Source organism: Lepisma saccharinum, chromosome 10 (assembly GCF_977018435.1).
Source record: "Lepisma saccharinum chromosome 10, izLepSacc3.1, whole genome shotgun sequence".
Lineage (NCBI taxonomy): Eukaryota > Metazoa > Arthropoda > Insecta > Zygentoma > Lepismatidae > Lepisma > Lepisma saccharinum.
Window position 1 is genome coordinate 87,733,326 of NC_139238.1, and position 13,272 is coordinate 87,746,597.

Here is a 13,272-nt window from a genome sequence, read left to right on the forward strand (position 1 = left end):
ATCATCGAATGTTGAATTGTCTGCAAGTCACGAAAGTGACCTGATAACACCACTACTCTCGTGATCGACGGGAAAAATCAACGGGGTATTTCATATTTGTAATAAGTCACATTTTTTAAATTTGTCAGGAAATACAACTCTCCCAGGAGATGTCCCCTGTTTGCAGTTGTAAGAGGATACTTAAGGTGCTCTTGTACCCTGCCGAGAATTTGAACAATGTCGCCGTCAGACCTATGTAAGCTTATGGGGTAATTTTGATCACGATTATCTCAAGAAGTGATCGACAGAAAATTTTCAATTTTTACCTGAGCATTGAGAAACGATGTTTCTAGAAATCCATTTTTTTATATTTTCATTTACTTCCTCAACGCCAAGAAAAATCTTCACCAGGTTATAAGATCACCTTCCGCGATTACTAAGCTAGATAAACCTGATTAATATATAATTAATACATGTATTTTGATTCCAGTTATACAATATATTACAATATATTACCAAAAAGTTACAAAAATTTTGAGAGAACCACAATCTTTAAAAGTAAAGTGAAAAAATTGTTATTGGAATACACATTATATTCAGTTCAAGAATTTCAAGAATTAACTAACTTTATAAAATAAATTTAGATTGTATACACTATATAACATGTACTTTTACAGCACTAGTTCACTTCAACAAATAATTTGTCATTGTGTGTTTTACTATTATATTATGTTATATTATTATTAAAAAATTGCCAAATTGATGTATAGATATATATATGTGCGATGTCAACATGTCTTTTGTAATGTACATGCACCAATGCCCCCAGGGGTATTATCGGTGTGAAAATTGCTCAATAAACTCAATAAACTCAATAAACTATTCACGCTATCTCTTTAATTTAAAGTTTTCACTAATCAGGACAATGTTTTGGCATTTCTTTGTAGAGCAAAATCGTCAACTTCACTTCTTCCTCTTCATGTGTCTTGTGCGATACTTCCGTGCAAAATTCTAGCTTCCGTCATACACCAGGTCGACACGACCTGTGCGAAGGAACCCTTGAAGTTCAAACAGGGAAGGACAAAAGATTTGAATTTCTGAATATTCGTGAAGGTAAATAATATTTATGCAGGGTTAGTCAAAATGTTGTTCTCGATTTGAAAGAATCCAGGAATTCCATTATATCGATTATATTAAATGTGAATAATATATTTATTTTTAATTTGGGAACATCATTTAGACTTATCCTGTATATTCATTGTAGAAATACTTGCTAGGTATTCGGTTGTTCTGAAATAATGAAACGAATAAGCTTACCATACGTTTAGTAACATACACAATCATTATTACAATATAACAACAATAAATATCGTCCATTTTTGTCCGTGGGGTCGATCACTGCCTATTAACTCATTTCAATGCACTTTGAATACTTTATGATCACGTTAATCAATGCTTGTATGGTATTTCAGGAAGTCCCAGAGCTGCAGTGGCGGAGAAGGTGCCGTCGTCCAGGGCTTCGTGCATGCTGAGCCACCCTGTGTCCCAGAGGGAGTAGACTGCGGCGTCTATGATTGGTCCAACTGCCTGTGGGTACTCGTCGAATGATGGCCACAAAGAACCATTAAGAAGCCTGAGAAACAAAACAAAGCAGTGAGGTAAGTTTTCTATGAATTCCTATTATTAGGGACATACATTTCTTGGTATTATTTGTACTCAAACCCATTGTTTTTATTTTCACTTTTCGTATTTTTATTCAAATTTCGCGATTGCTTTCTAACATATTGTATTATCTTCGTAATTATGACTGGAATGTGTTTTAAAACTCTTGGAAAATAGATTTTACGTGGTTCAGTCTACTCTCAGAGTACTTCAAGGAGAAAGTAATTCTCGTCTACTTGATGTTTTGCCTTCCTCCTTGAAAACTTGTCTCATGGAAAGTGCATAGTTCTAGAACATAGTTCTATATCATCTACAGTCCGTTTGCCTTACTTTAATTTTTCGCGGCATTTCTCGCATTATAAAACTAAGTAATATGTCAAATTCATGTTATTTTACGATTTTGGCATCATAAAAGTACTTAGGACGTACCATTGCACATATTCAAATACACACTTGCAACAATTAACGATTTTTCGTGTTCTCAAGTTTGCGAAGAATCGAAGTCCATAACTCTTATTGACACATGTCAATATTTATACATATAAATTTCTGTGAAATCACAATTTCTCTTTCCAGTACCTATATTTAGCATTTCACCCTATTTCACCACTTACTGAAATCGTGTCCAGGTGCTGAGGAGGCCATTGAAGAAGAACGTCCCATTGTTGGGGTAAACCAAGCTGAGTTGTGAGCCTTCGCTCTTGAGCGTAGTATACACGAAACCTCCGTACTTCATATCTCGTATTCGAAGTGTGTACATGTACTGCATCTGAAACAGAAGCACGATGAATGAAAGTAGGATGTTTACCATAATGGCAAATAAACCATTCTTTACTTAATACTTGCTAAGTAGGCCTACATTTGTAGGGAATTGTAGCCGCGTTTACAGTACAGAAATATAGAATGAACAACAAAAACTGTCACGAAAAGTGGTGAACAAGCTACTATCAAATTAAAACTTATGAATACTCGAGTTTTGACTCGAATTAAAAATGAACTAGTATAGCTACATAAAAACGAGTTACATCAAAATTTAGCTTCTTCAATTCTGCGTTTAGCTGTGGTAACAAGTTTCTTTCGAGTATGACTTCGATTTATTTTTATCGTCGTGAGAACAAAAAAGTGCCGACTTTTTGTGTTTTCCAAATGATCGCCCTCTTTGAGATTCTATAAATAAAAAACTTGTGGTTCGATCGTGATCAAATTGAAATACAGTGCAGGTAGAAAGGTTTGAAATACAATACACAATTTTCAGACTTTCTAAATCAGCCAAAAGAACGATCTTATGATTTTTGTGAAACAACTTTTTCTTACTATTAGATAGTCCTAAAAATACGGTCTTGGTCTAGAAGCTCTTTGCAGCTGTGTTTAAAACCCATTATCATTGTCAATTCACATCACAATTCACCGATTCTATACAGCTTTTTATTCAACAGATTAAAGGTGTCTGTGGAGCGTGGCAACACCGCACGCAGTAAAAGGCCACAGTTTGCAGCAGCACATACGGTGTTGCCACATTCAACAGACATCTGTAATCTGTTGAATATAAATCTGTATAAAACGGATTTCTGTTCTCTAGCTAGTCAGTGAGGCTATACCCTCGTGAGAGTGACTCGAGGTGGGAGGGGCATGCGCAAGAACGTGCGTTCTAGCCAGCTTTAGTCTGCAATTAACGAATGAGAACGATGGGTGGGAGGGGCCATTACTGTAACGTCACGTGCATGACTCGCACTGCACCTACGCTTCAGATTTGATAGCCAAAGCGTTTAGGAAACGAGAGCAACCTCCAATTACCTCTAAGGTTGGAAGAGCGAAGTTGAAATCCAAGAAGAATGTCCCAGAGTTGTTCCGATATCGAGGTGTGACGTCACTGGTTCTGGTTATGTTGCTTAGTCCTTTGAGAGAACCCAAGCTCATTAGCCAATCCACTAGGATTGTCGAATTGTTGACCTGCGAAAGCGAGAAATTACCTATTAATTGCGAGTTGAAGCTTTACTTGGAAGGGGAAGTAATTTCAAAACCTTATTTTTGGATTGAATTGAGAAAGAGTGAATAATTTGTCGCCTTGTAAAATTTTGGGGAACAAAGCACAGGATACTCACAACCTGTTGGTTAATGACACTATTGAGGAATGTTTGTAAGAGAAAACTACAGACCTACATTTTGAAAACAATATTTATGTACTCTATCCAGGAATCTGTGGAGCAAGGTCGCGCATAACGGTAGAAAAGGGGAGAAAGCTTGTGGGCGGAGCACCCCATTCAAGCAACACACAACCCTGCAAACGGTGGTAGCTGCAGTCGATTTTCCCACACCACGCAATCTCGTTCCCTCGTACGTGTTCATTGGTCGAGCCCTTTCGAGTCACTGTTTGCAGAGACTTGCTTGCGTTCGCTAGCTCCATAGATTCCCGGGACAGAGTATAGTTTTAAGAATTGCCTGTTTTCAGCAAAATATTACATGACTGTACTGAAGCTGTTATTATCTGTGCTAAAATTAATTGTAGTAGTGTAAATTATTTATGGACTGTAAGAAAATAATGAGTATGCATCTCATTAGGTGCATAACATTCATGAACTTAAGAAAGAAGATACAATTCTAGTGTCGAAGTATACCTGAAGAGATAAACCTCTAATAAAGGGAATTCGAAATCATTACTTGGAATAGTGAAAAATGATTGCTGAATCCAGGATCCCTCCCCCCTCTCTCTCTCTCTCTCTCTCCCGTTTTAGAAAATACGCGGACTTCATTCAAATTTCAAACTACTTTCTCATAGTAACGGCAAATTTACATTTGAATTTCATTTGATTTAGTTGTGCCTCCCCGATGGCGCAGTGGTAGCGTCGTCGCCTTGAAGTCAAGAGGTCCCGTATTCGATACCCGGTGGAGGCATATAATGGTTCGGATCCCACTTTAAACTGTAAGTCCAGTCCCGATTAGCCTTACTGTGCACAAAGTGGACTTAAAATACCAAATCTATCAACCAATCATTTGATTTCGTTTATTTTATGTCGCTTTTCTGGCACTATACGATTGGAATGAGTCATGATAAGATGAAATGGAAGCAGGCACAATCACAAACACACATGGACGACACAACACAAGAACCAGAGCCTACGGGCGCCAGAGTCTCGTCAGCCTGCAAAAAAATAAAGCCCATGGTAAACTACGTGAAAGAGAGATTGATATTTATATGTTTTCACCCAAATTTAAATTTGAGATAAACCACAGCAATTCATTGTGTAATTTTCTCCATATGCCTTTTATTAAGAACGCTGGCCTGTTTCCAAAGTATTTACATTAGTGTATTGATTATTTATATTATCCACCTCATTAATAGTAATTTCCGAATTGATAGGAACTCAAATGTTATACACGACTTTCCTTACCGCATCTAATATTTCAAAGTGTCCAAAATCGTCCACAATATCTACGTATCCTTTTGAGAGTATGTCATAGCTTGCCAAACCTAACAGCTGATCCACGTAGCTGTTGTAATCTGCTTCAACCAGTGACTTGTTTTCTGACAGCAGTTTCTCTCTGTAAACAAAAGCCATACAGCCATATAAATTATTGAACATAATCTAGGTGATATGCAGTTGAAATAACAGCAAAAGGTAATAGCCATCTGTACTGACATTATCTACTTATTAAGCAATTTGTACTGACATCATATACTTTTAAAAACAAAGCGTTCTCTTCTTTAGAAGAGTGTTGTCGAAAGTGTTTATCTAGTGGAATTCGGATTTGCTACAATTGTTTGTTCCTGAACTCCTTGTCACAATTATCTTGAAAGTTAATACTATACTCACTTTGTGTATTTGGCTGAATTTTCATTCGCTGAAATATCACTCGCTAGTTTGGCAGTCACCACTGCAACAAGCACACACACCACACAGAAAGTTCTCATTTCTATCTGAAAAAAAAAACAGCCATTAGAAAGAGAGACATACCTAATTAAACCATATTATTAATGGAAGTCGGACATCTTGGTGCTGATATTTTGTTGCCTGGACTTTTTGGTGCCATACATTTCGGTGCAGTAGCATTTTGGTGCTAGACATTTTTCAAGCACTTTTCTCTTTTGCAGATCCTTTCACATGTGACCACTAATTCACTTTCAGTGACTGAGACTTCATATGCTGAATGTGCAACGCCCGTTTTCACACTACAAATGATGAAGTTCTGAAGCTCGTCAAAGAACATATTCGTGCGCCAGATGTGAAATAAGCCTTGAGTCATTTATCTACATTACACTCTCATTTCTTCAGAGACGCCTAGACTCACGATGTCGCCATACGGTCCCGAGTTCGAGACCTGGTATGGGCAAGGGTGTTTCTTTGGTGAGTACCCCAAGGGTTGTCCAGAGAGGAGGCAACTTACCGTTGATCCTCAATGATTGTTAACGTTCAGTACACTTTGCTTAGAAATTGGAATTTAATCCAGAACACTTGCAAGTTATTCACATTTAACTTTTGTTTTGGGAAATATAAGAATTATTCACTGCGCATTCTTCTGATGCACCGAAACTACATCATTAGCTGTTTATGTAATTTAATATGTTACTAGAAGCAACATATTTGTCTCAATCATCACCATTTTGGGTTCTTTGTGTACATTCCACAGTAAATAATACGGAAATAAATTATGCTAAATATACATTTCAAACAAAAAACATTGTTCTGGAGCCCACTCACTTGAAAGAAAAATTGGTATTTTTGCCATGCTTTTGTTAAGTGGCTAGGGTTAAGTGGATAACACAGTTACGGCATAGAACAACAGACGCAATTAAACCACACTGTACAATTCCATGTTTTTAGGGAATAAAAACGTGTCAGAAACAGGAGCGTAAATTCTAGGCTAGCTACGCTATTTGCGAAATCCAGAGACTACAATACAGAAGAAAGATCGAATAGAAAATGTGCATAAAATTTATCACGTAATTAAGATGATGGTGCTTCAGGAGTTGGCAACCTGATTTTTTAGGAGTTGGCAACCTGAATTTTAAAGGAGTTGGCAACCTGATTTTTTAGGAGTTGGCAACCTGTCAGGACTTCATCAAGAAGCTGCAAATTCTTCAACTCCGATTCTGTCCGCTTAACATGCGGTTATACAACTTATCTGTGGTTATACTGATTGCTAATCTTCCCCTTTCTTTGAAAACATATAGCCCAGCTTTTGAACCCAGCATAAGCCACTGGTCAGACACTTACCTTTATTTTGTCTATGGTAGAAGATAGACGAAGTAATCTACGATGTTTTCTATGTCATCTCAAGAATCAAAATACGAAATACTCCAGAATGTATTTATATTTAAGCTGACAGACTTTGTTTTTCATAGATTGCCTTAAAATATTGCAACACTTTATCGCTTCCTGTACCCCTATCATGAATAACAATGGTTAGATCAGGATATCTATATCACATTTAGTTCAAGGGCTGAAGTCTTTACAGATAAGTAAGATTTGGTTTCTTTGGAATATGAGGCAAGTCTACAATGGAACTATTACACACAAGGCACGCGCAATTTCTGGACATTTTCTGATATAGATCTTTTGGAGTGGTTACGACGAGCTTTAATCGCAAAATAAGATTAGATTATAACAATGAAAATTAAGACGTGAATTTGTGGCGTAGTACATTTCTAGGTGCAGAAACGTTCTTATTTCGAAGGAGCTTTGTGGAGGTGCAGTGGTTAGTACAAACAATTTATCCCCATAACAATGTTCTTGTCACCTGTAAATCCAGATGAAGTTAATCAAATCATCAAAAAACTAAAAAATAAATATTCTGCTGGACATGATGGCATCCCTAATTTCTTAATAAAAATTTGTGCCGACACTAAACTATACCCACTGACAGACATATGTAATCTTACACTTAAATCAGGAAAATTTCCAGATGAATTTAAAATAGCGAAGATAAAACCGATCTTCAAGAAAGGAAATAAGAATCATGTACAAAATTATCGTCCAATCTCAATCCTTCCAGTGTTCTCAAAGATACTTGAACGTGCAATGTACAACAGAGCAGTGCTTGGAAGTAACTAGTTACAAGTAACAGTTACTTTTTTAGAACATTTAACTGTAACTAGTTACTTTTAAAAGTGAGTAACTGTAACTGTAACTGAGTTACTTTTTTACGATAGAAGTACCATTTTAACAGTTACTTCTACAGTTACTTTGAGACAGTTAAATTGCTATGTAAGCTAAGTGTCATAAATTATTGGCGATTTTGTACTCAAAGTGAGCCGGAATTTAGTTTCTGCTGTCATATAAAAGCCCATCCTTTGATACATTAATTCTTGCAAACAATAGATGAAGAGGAAAAGAGAAAGTTGTTGTACTAAATTTGTCTCCTGGCGGTGGTCAGTCGGTAGGCCCCAGCCAGGTGACAGGAATTTCAAGGTTTATCTTATGTTTCATCTTTCGTTTGGAAGATGTGAATACGATATACACACCTCGGAAGAGGAGTGGATTTCCAAGAAGCGGGAAGATAAGCATCTAGGAGGATAATTCCTTCCTATTGCTGACAGTTTGCCATTGTCAGGTGTGGGCTGTGAGGTGTCTCTTGTTTTTGTAGTTTGTTCCTCAGTGACCTTATAACTTCCCCCTTCTGTAAGCAGCATGCGATAGTTTTTTCTTTGCTATAATATCGGATTAAGCTGAAAAGGGACATACTGCAATATTTCAGTGTTTTTACGAAAGAATTCAACGATACTGGTAGTATGAACGAAACTGAAGAAGACAAGAACTAGGAAATGCGCATATGAATGGAATATAATGTAATTGTTTCCACGTGATTTCATTTATCTCAGTTCCTGATAATTTAAAAATGGAAGTAAATATATTTCAGGATAGATTTCGCTTATTTATGATTATTCAGCATTTCTAGACATTTTGAGAAAAGTAATATATTTTGGTAATTGCTATTCGTTTAAGATTTAAATGAGAACCCATTTTCTTGAAATAACAGATACGACAGATCTCACCATCATTATTGATACATCAGTGAATTGAAGACTAAAATTGGTAAATGCTGTAAGTGCCACAATAATTCAAACACAGTTTACCACGTTAAACTGTGAAATATGCCATTCTTTATAATGTGGTAAACGTGAAATGTGGCTGGTAGCCCTCTGAGTAGTTCAAGGGGCCTGTAAAGAGGTCACTAGTGTGCACGTTCTTACGGGCTGATGTGCAGAACGATACGATTTTCCAACACTTTCGCTTTTGGCACTTACAACGTTTACTATTTTTAGTCCTCAATTACAATACTCAAGTGGCAAACGAAAGAATCAGGAAGGCCTAACGATCATTCTCGTTTGTTTATGTAATCGCCTCAGAGAGAACTGAAGGGGTAAGTTTAAAATTCAATTTTCACCTCCATTGATAACGCACAATTATAGGCTACTACATTATAATTTTTATCCTTTTCTATTTCATAAACACTTGAAATTGTACAACAAATATATTTCTCTCTGACACGCCCTTTGTGCGAAACAGACCTTAGAATATATTCTACGTGAGTGATATATTTCTCTCTCTCTCTTTCTATACACTTTCTAGAATCCCCCTCACTCCAATGGACATTCCGTAAGGACAACAATGATAATAAATACAAATGTTTAAGTCGCAGTACTTCAGGTCAACCTCCGTGGCGGAGTGGTTAGCACAACGCACTATATGTCAGGGGTCCCGGATTCTAGTTCGTTTCGGACATGGGTGTTGTGTTTGTTCCAATGAGAATGCAGAAAACAGAAAATTGACATAGCCTACGTGAAAATTGAGAAAATGTGAATAACGGGGTATACTACCGCATAGGGGTATTCCTTAAAATAATAAAAAAGAAGTTGTCTGGGTGCCTGACCAACATGCGAGAGACCCCGGGTTCGATCCTCGGTGGGGGAGAACCGAGATTTTTTCCACCTGTTGAAGCGACTCCAGCGCCAACCCAGCTTCGTATAAAGTGGATCTCTGGGGGGAAAAGAATGCCAGGGAAGTGGTGCTCATCACATCACCCCCACCTTCGACCATGATCAACAAAGTGTGGGGCTCTAACTCCACACCCCCTATAACCCCCTATACGCCTTCATGGAGTCGCGCAAAGCACAGGAGAGCACTTTATTTTGTAATAAATATAAATATACGAAGACTTATATTATGTACCAGTAACATAAGTAAAATACATGTTAGTCTCACAAAATATTTTATTACAATTAATGATCGGCTTGTGTAATTTGGTTGGAAGAAAATTTTCAGCAGAAAGTAACTGTAAAAGCAACTTAGTTACATTTGAAGTACAGGTAACTGTAACTGAGTTACTTTTTAAAACGAGTAACTGTAACTGTTAATTTTTTAAGCAACTAACTGTAACTGTTACTAGTTACCTTTTTAAAAGTAACTTTCCGAACACTGCAACAGAGTAATAGGTTTTCTGGACAAAACCAACGTGCTAACACAAGAACAATTCGCGTTTAGGAAAAGCAAAAAAATAAATGATGCATTATAATCATTTTATCGAAAATTTTCAAAGGCAGGGAAGAAAAAGAATGTTTATGGTACGTTCCTAAATCTAACAATATTTGATATGGTTAATCATAAAATTATAATAAAAACTGAACAATATGATAATAAGAGGCACCGCAAATTCATGGTTCCAGTCATATTTAGAAAAAAAAGGTTACAATATGTAGAGGTAATTAAGAAAAATCCAAATTAGAACTCATTACGCAGGGAGTACTCCAGGGATTAATATTGGGACCGATTCTCTTCCTCATTTATATCAATAGTCCACCAAACTATCTAAAACCAACAGATACAGTTTTCTATGCAGATGACACAAATATTTTATTACTTGGCTGCAATATGCATAACCTCCAGGTTACAACCGATGAAACAATGAAAAGGTTGGCCGACTGGATGAATCACAATGACCTTTATATTAATGAAACAACAACTTTCCAAGTAAATTTTAATCCTAATAGAACTCAGAAGAGAAACTACTTGTTCTTTACAATGGAAAATAGAAGAAATTGCAGAGAGCAAATTTTCAGGGATATGGATTGACGCAAATGTCACATGGGACGAACATATAGAATACATTTTCCGCAAGGGTGTGCGCAGGGAGGGCCCGGGGGTAGCACTTGCCCTCCCTGAGATATCTGGAAACCTTCATGTAATTGGAATGGTGAAATTGTAGCAATATTTTATTAGAAATAACATTGCTTTCTGTGATTTACCTCTCAGTTTCAATTTTACAAATCAGTGATTTGAATGTTATGATTTGTAAAGTAATAATAATAGTAATAAGAAAACTGATAATAAATAATTGCCATGTTCAACAAAATAATGGGAGAACTTTTTCACAAGAGACTTTAGAATCATGTTGACTTCCGGGACTGGCGATGCACAGGTCCGGAAAAATTTTGTTTGGTATGGGATTGGAAAGGAAACATTAATAATATTAATAATAATAATAATGTTCCAACTGTAAAAAAAAATCTCAATTTCCGGAAGAGGAAATTTTCAAAATTTACTACTGCTTTGAAAACCTCGAATTGTGCACACTATTTCCCCTTCAAGTGATTGTTTTTGCACTTCTGGAAAAAAATGTTTTTTCAATAAATTTCGGACTTTCATAGTGCAGAAAATATAAAAAATTAACGTCTTTTATATAAGATCCTTTGGAATTTCTCGGCTGTTTGCCATTACGAAAAGTCGGGAAATCGTTTCCCGAAGTCGGGATTTGACCTTGATAATTCACATAATTTTTAATTATTATTATTATTATTATTATTACAGTGCCCTTCGGCATGTACAAACATGGATCAGAGGTACCGTGAAGGACAGTAGAGTAAGCGGTCTCTGACTCTGCTTCATATCTGTCACTGTGAACATTGTGAAAAATACAAAGAGACTACGACCAACCAACAAAGTGTGATGTTTATGGAAAGGAAGAAAGGTCAAACCAATTTCAATCTAAATAGTAGACTCGAGTCTGAACCACAGTAATTCAATTTGAATTTTATGATTTATAAAATAACAATAATAATAATAAAGTTTCTATGACTCTGCCCTAACTGAGAAAAACTCCTGCGGGGGGCCTTGATTATCCGAAAATTTTGAGCTCATATCGTTACATGTTCCAAATCCTGAGGAATATCCTAACAAAAGATATGATGAAAACTTTGTACCACGCAATAATAAACTCAAGAATAACATACGGGATACCATTCTGAGGCCTATCATCAAAAGTAGAAACTATTTCCAAACTCCAGAAAAAAAAAATCGTCAGAACAATAATGCAAGACGCTCCTAGAGCATCTAATAAACCCAACTTCGTATATTTCCAGCAGTGACGTAGCAACATTTCGCGAGGTCCTGGGAAAGATTAGAATGCGAGCCCCTCATCCGTTTTTAAATTTGAAATCTCAATGTGAATCGATCGAAATCTTCAGGGATACCTCAGCAAATTGTCGTATTTAAATAATAATAAATTACTGAAAAGTGATATTTAATAATTTCAATCACCATGAAAATGTAATTCTCTGTATTCTGGAAGCTGAAATCTGAAGCTGTAGGAAGGAAGGAAGAACTGCTAATATTATCTCTATCCTCCTTCCTTGGGTTGAAAACAACACAAACATGTAAATGCCTCACACTTGCTTCGTGGCAGTTGGGTGTACTTTATTGTTAAAATATTAAATTCGGGAGTGCTAGGTCAAGAGAGAGAAGAAAATAGAAGGCAAATTGCTTTTTATACAAGAAAAGAATGAATGAGTAAAAATGCCCAAGCAAGTTATCGTGAATTTTTTGCGTAAATGTTACACATGAGAGATACAACAATAATTTTTACTTTTTTCGGGCCCCCTTAGGCTTTGTGTGTACCTACCTGCATGTCAGGCGCCTGATTTGACGTATATAACGTTTAACTAGAATTTAAAGCCAGATAAAAACAGAATGTTGTAATTTGATTGGCTACAAACATTAGCCTTTTCATTATTTTTTCTCGCTTCTATATATTACATTTTTCGTATCAACCCCATAGGATGTGAGGCCCCTTCAGGCACGAGGCCCCAGGCGTTCGCCCACCCCTTGCTACGCAACTGATTACCAGTGCCTTGCTTATATGTTTTAGAAACAATTTATTCATTCATGAGCATGCACACTTATTTAACTAAAATTGCAACTTCCATGAACACAACACAAGGAAATGAAAGAGCCACAGTTTGTTTCAGTAAAGAGTGTATTCAACCACACCTAGCTTAGGGTTATTATTACATGAAAAGTTTAGTATGACAGTCACTGTACTACGCTTGTTATAGATGCACCGCTGCATTTGAAACTTTGTCATGTAACTAGTGGTGCTACAATAGGATTAAAAATTATGGATACTCGAGTTTCGATTACAATTGAAAATTAACCAGTAGACCTACACAAAAACGAGTTACATCAAAGTTTAGCTTGTTCAATTTTGTGTTAAGTTGCGGTAATAATTTTTCTTCTCGTATACTTTAATTTTTTTATCGTCGTGAGAACAAAAAGAAGTACCAGTTTTCTGTTATTTTCCCAACGACCTTTCACTTTAAAACTCTACAAATAAACAAATTTTGGTCCGATCGTGATGAAA

The 13,272-nt window shown here is 36.3% G+C and overlaps 1 protein-coding gene across 2 annotated transcripts; it reads right to left on the bottom strand.

The window, feature by feature from the left end:
* Positions 1–1,287: 1,287 nt before the first annotated feature.
* LOC145994434 (uncharacterized) lies at positions 1,288–6,989 on the bottom strand. Of its 2 annotated transcripts, none has more exons than XM_083130565.1 (6): positions 6,855–6,989; positions 5,454–5,557; positions 5,031–5,181; positions 3,436–3,591; positions 2,256–2,410; positions 1,288–1,612 (listed from the first exon to the last, which is right to left on the bottom strand). In XM_083130565.1, exons 2-6 carry the CDS (start codon positions 5,549–5,551, stop codon positions 1,429–1,431), a joined length of 744 nt encoding a protein of 247 aa, XP_082986691.1. In that variant the 5' UTR covers positions 5,552–5,557; positions 6,855–6,989; the 3' UTR covers positions 1,288–1,428. The 2 variants fall into 2 exon arrangements, with proteins under 2 accessions (XP_082986691.1, XP_082986692.1); XM_083130566.1 differs by having other exon boundaries at positions 5,454–5,553; positions 6,851–6,870.
* Between the last annotated feature and the right edge of the window lie 6,283 nt (positions 6,990–13,272).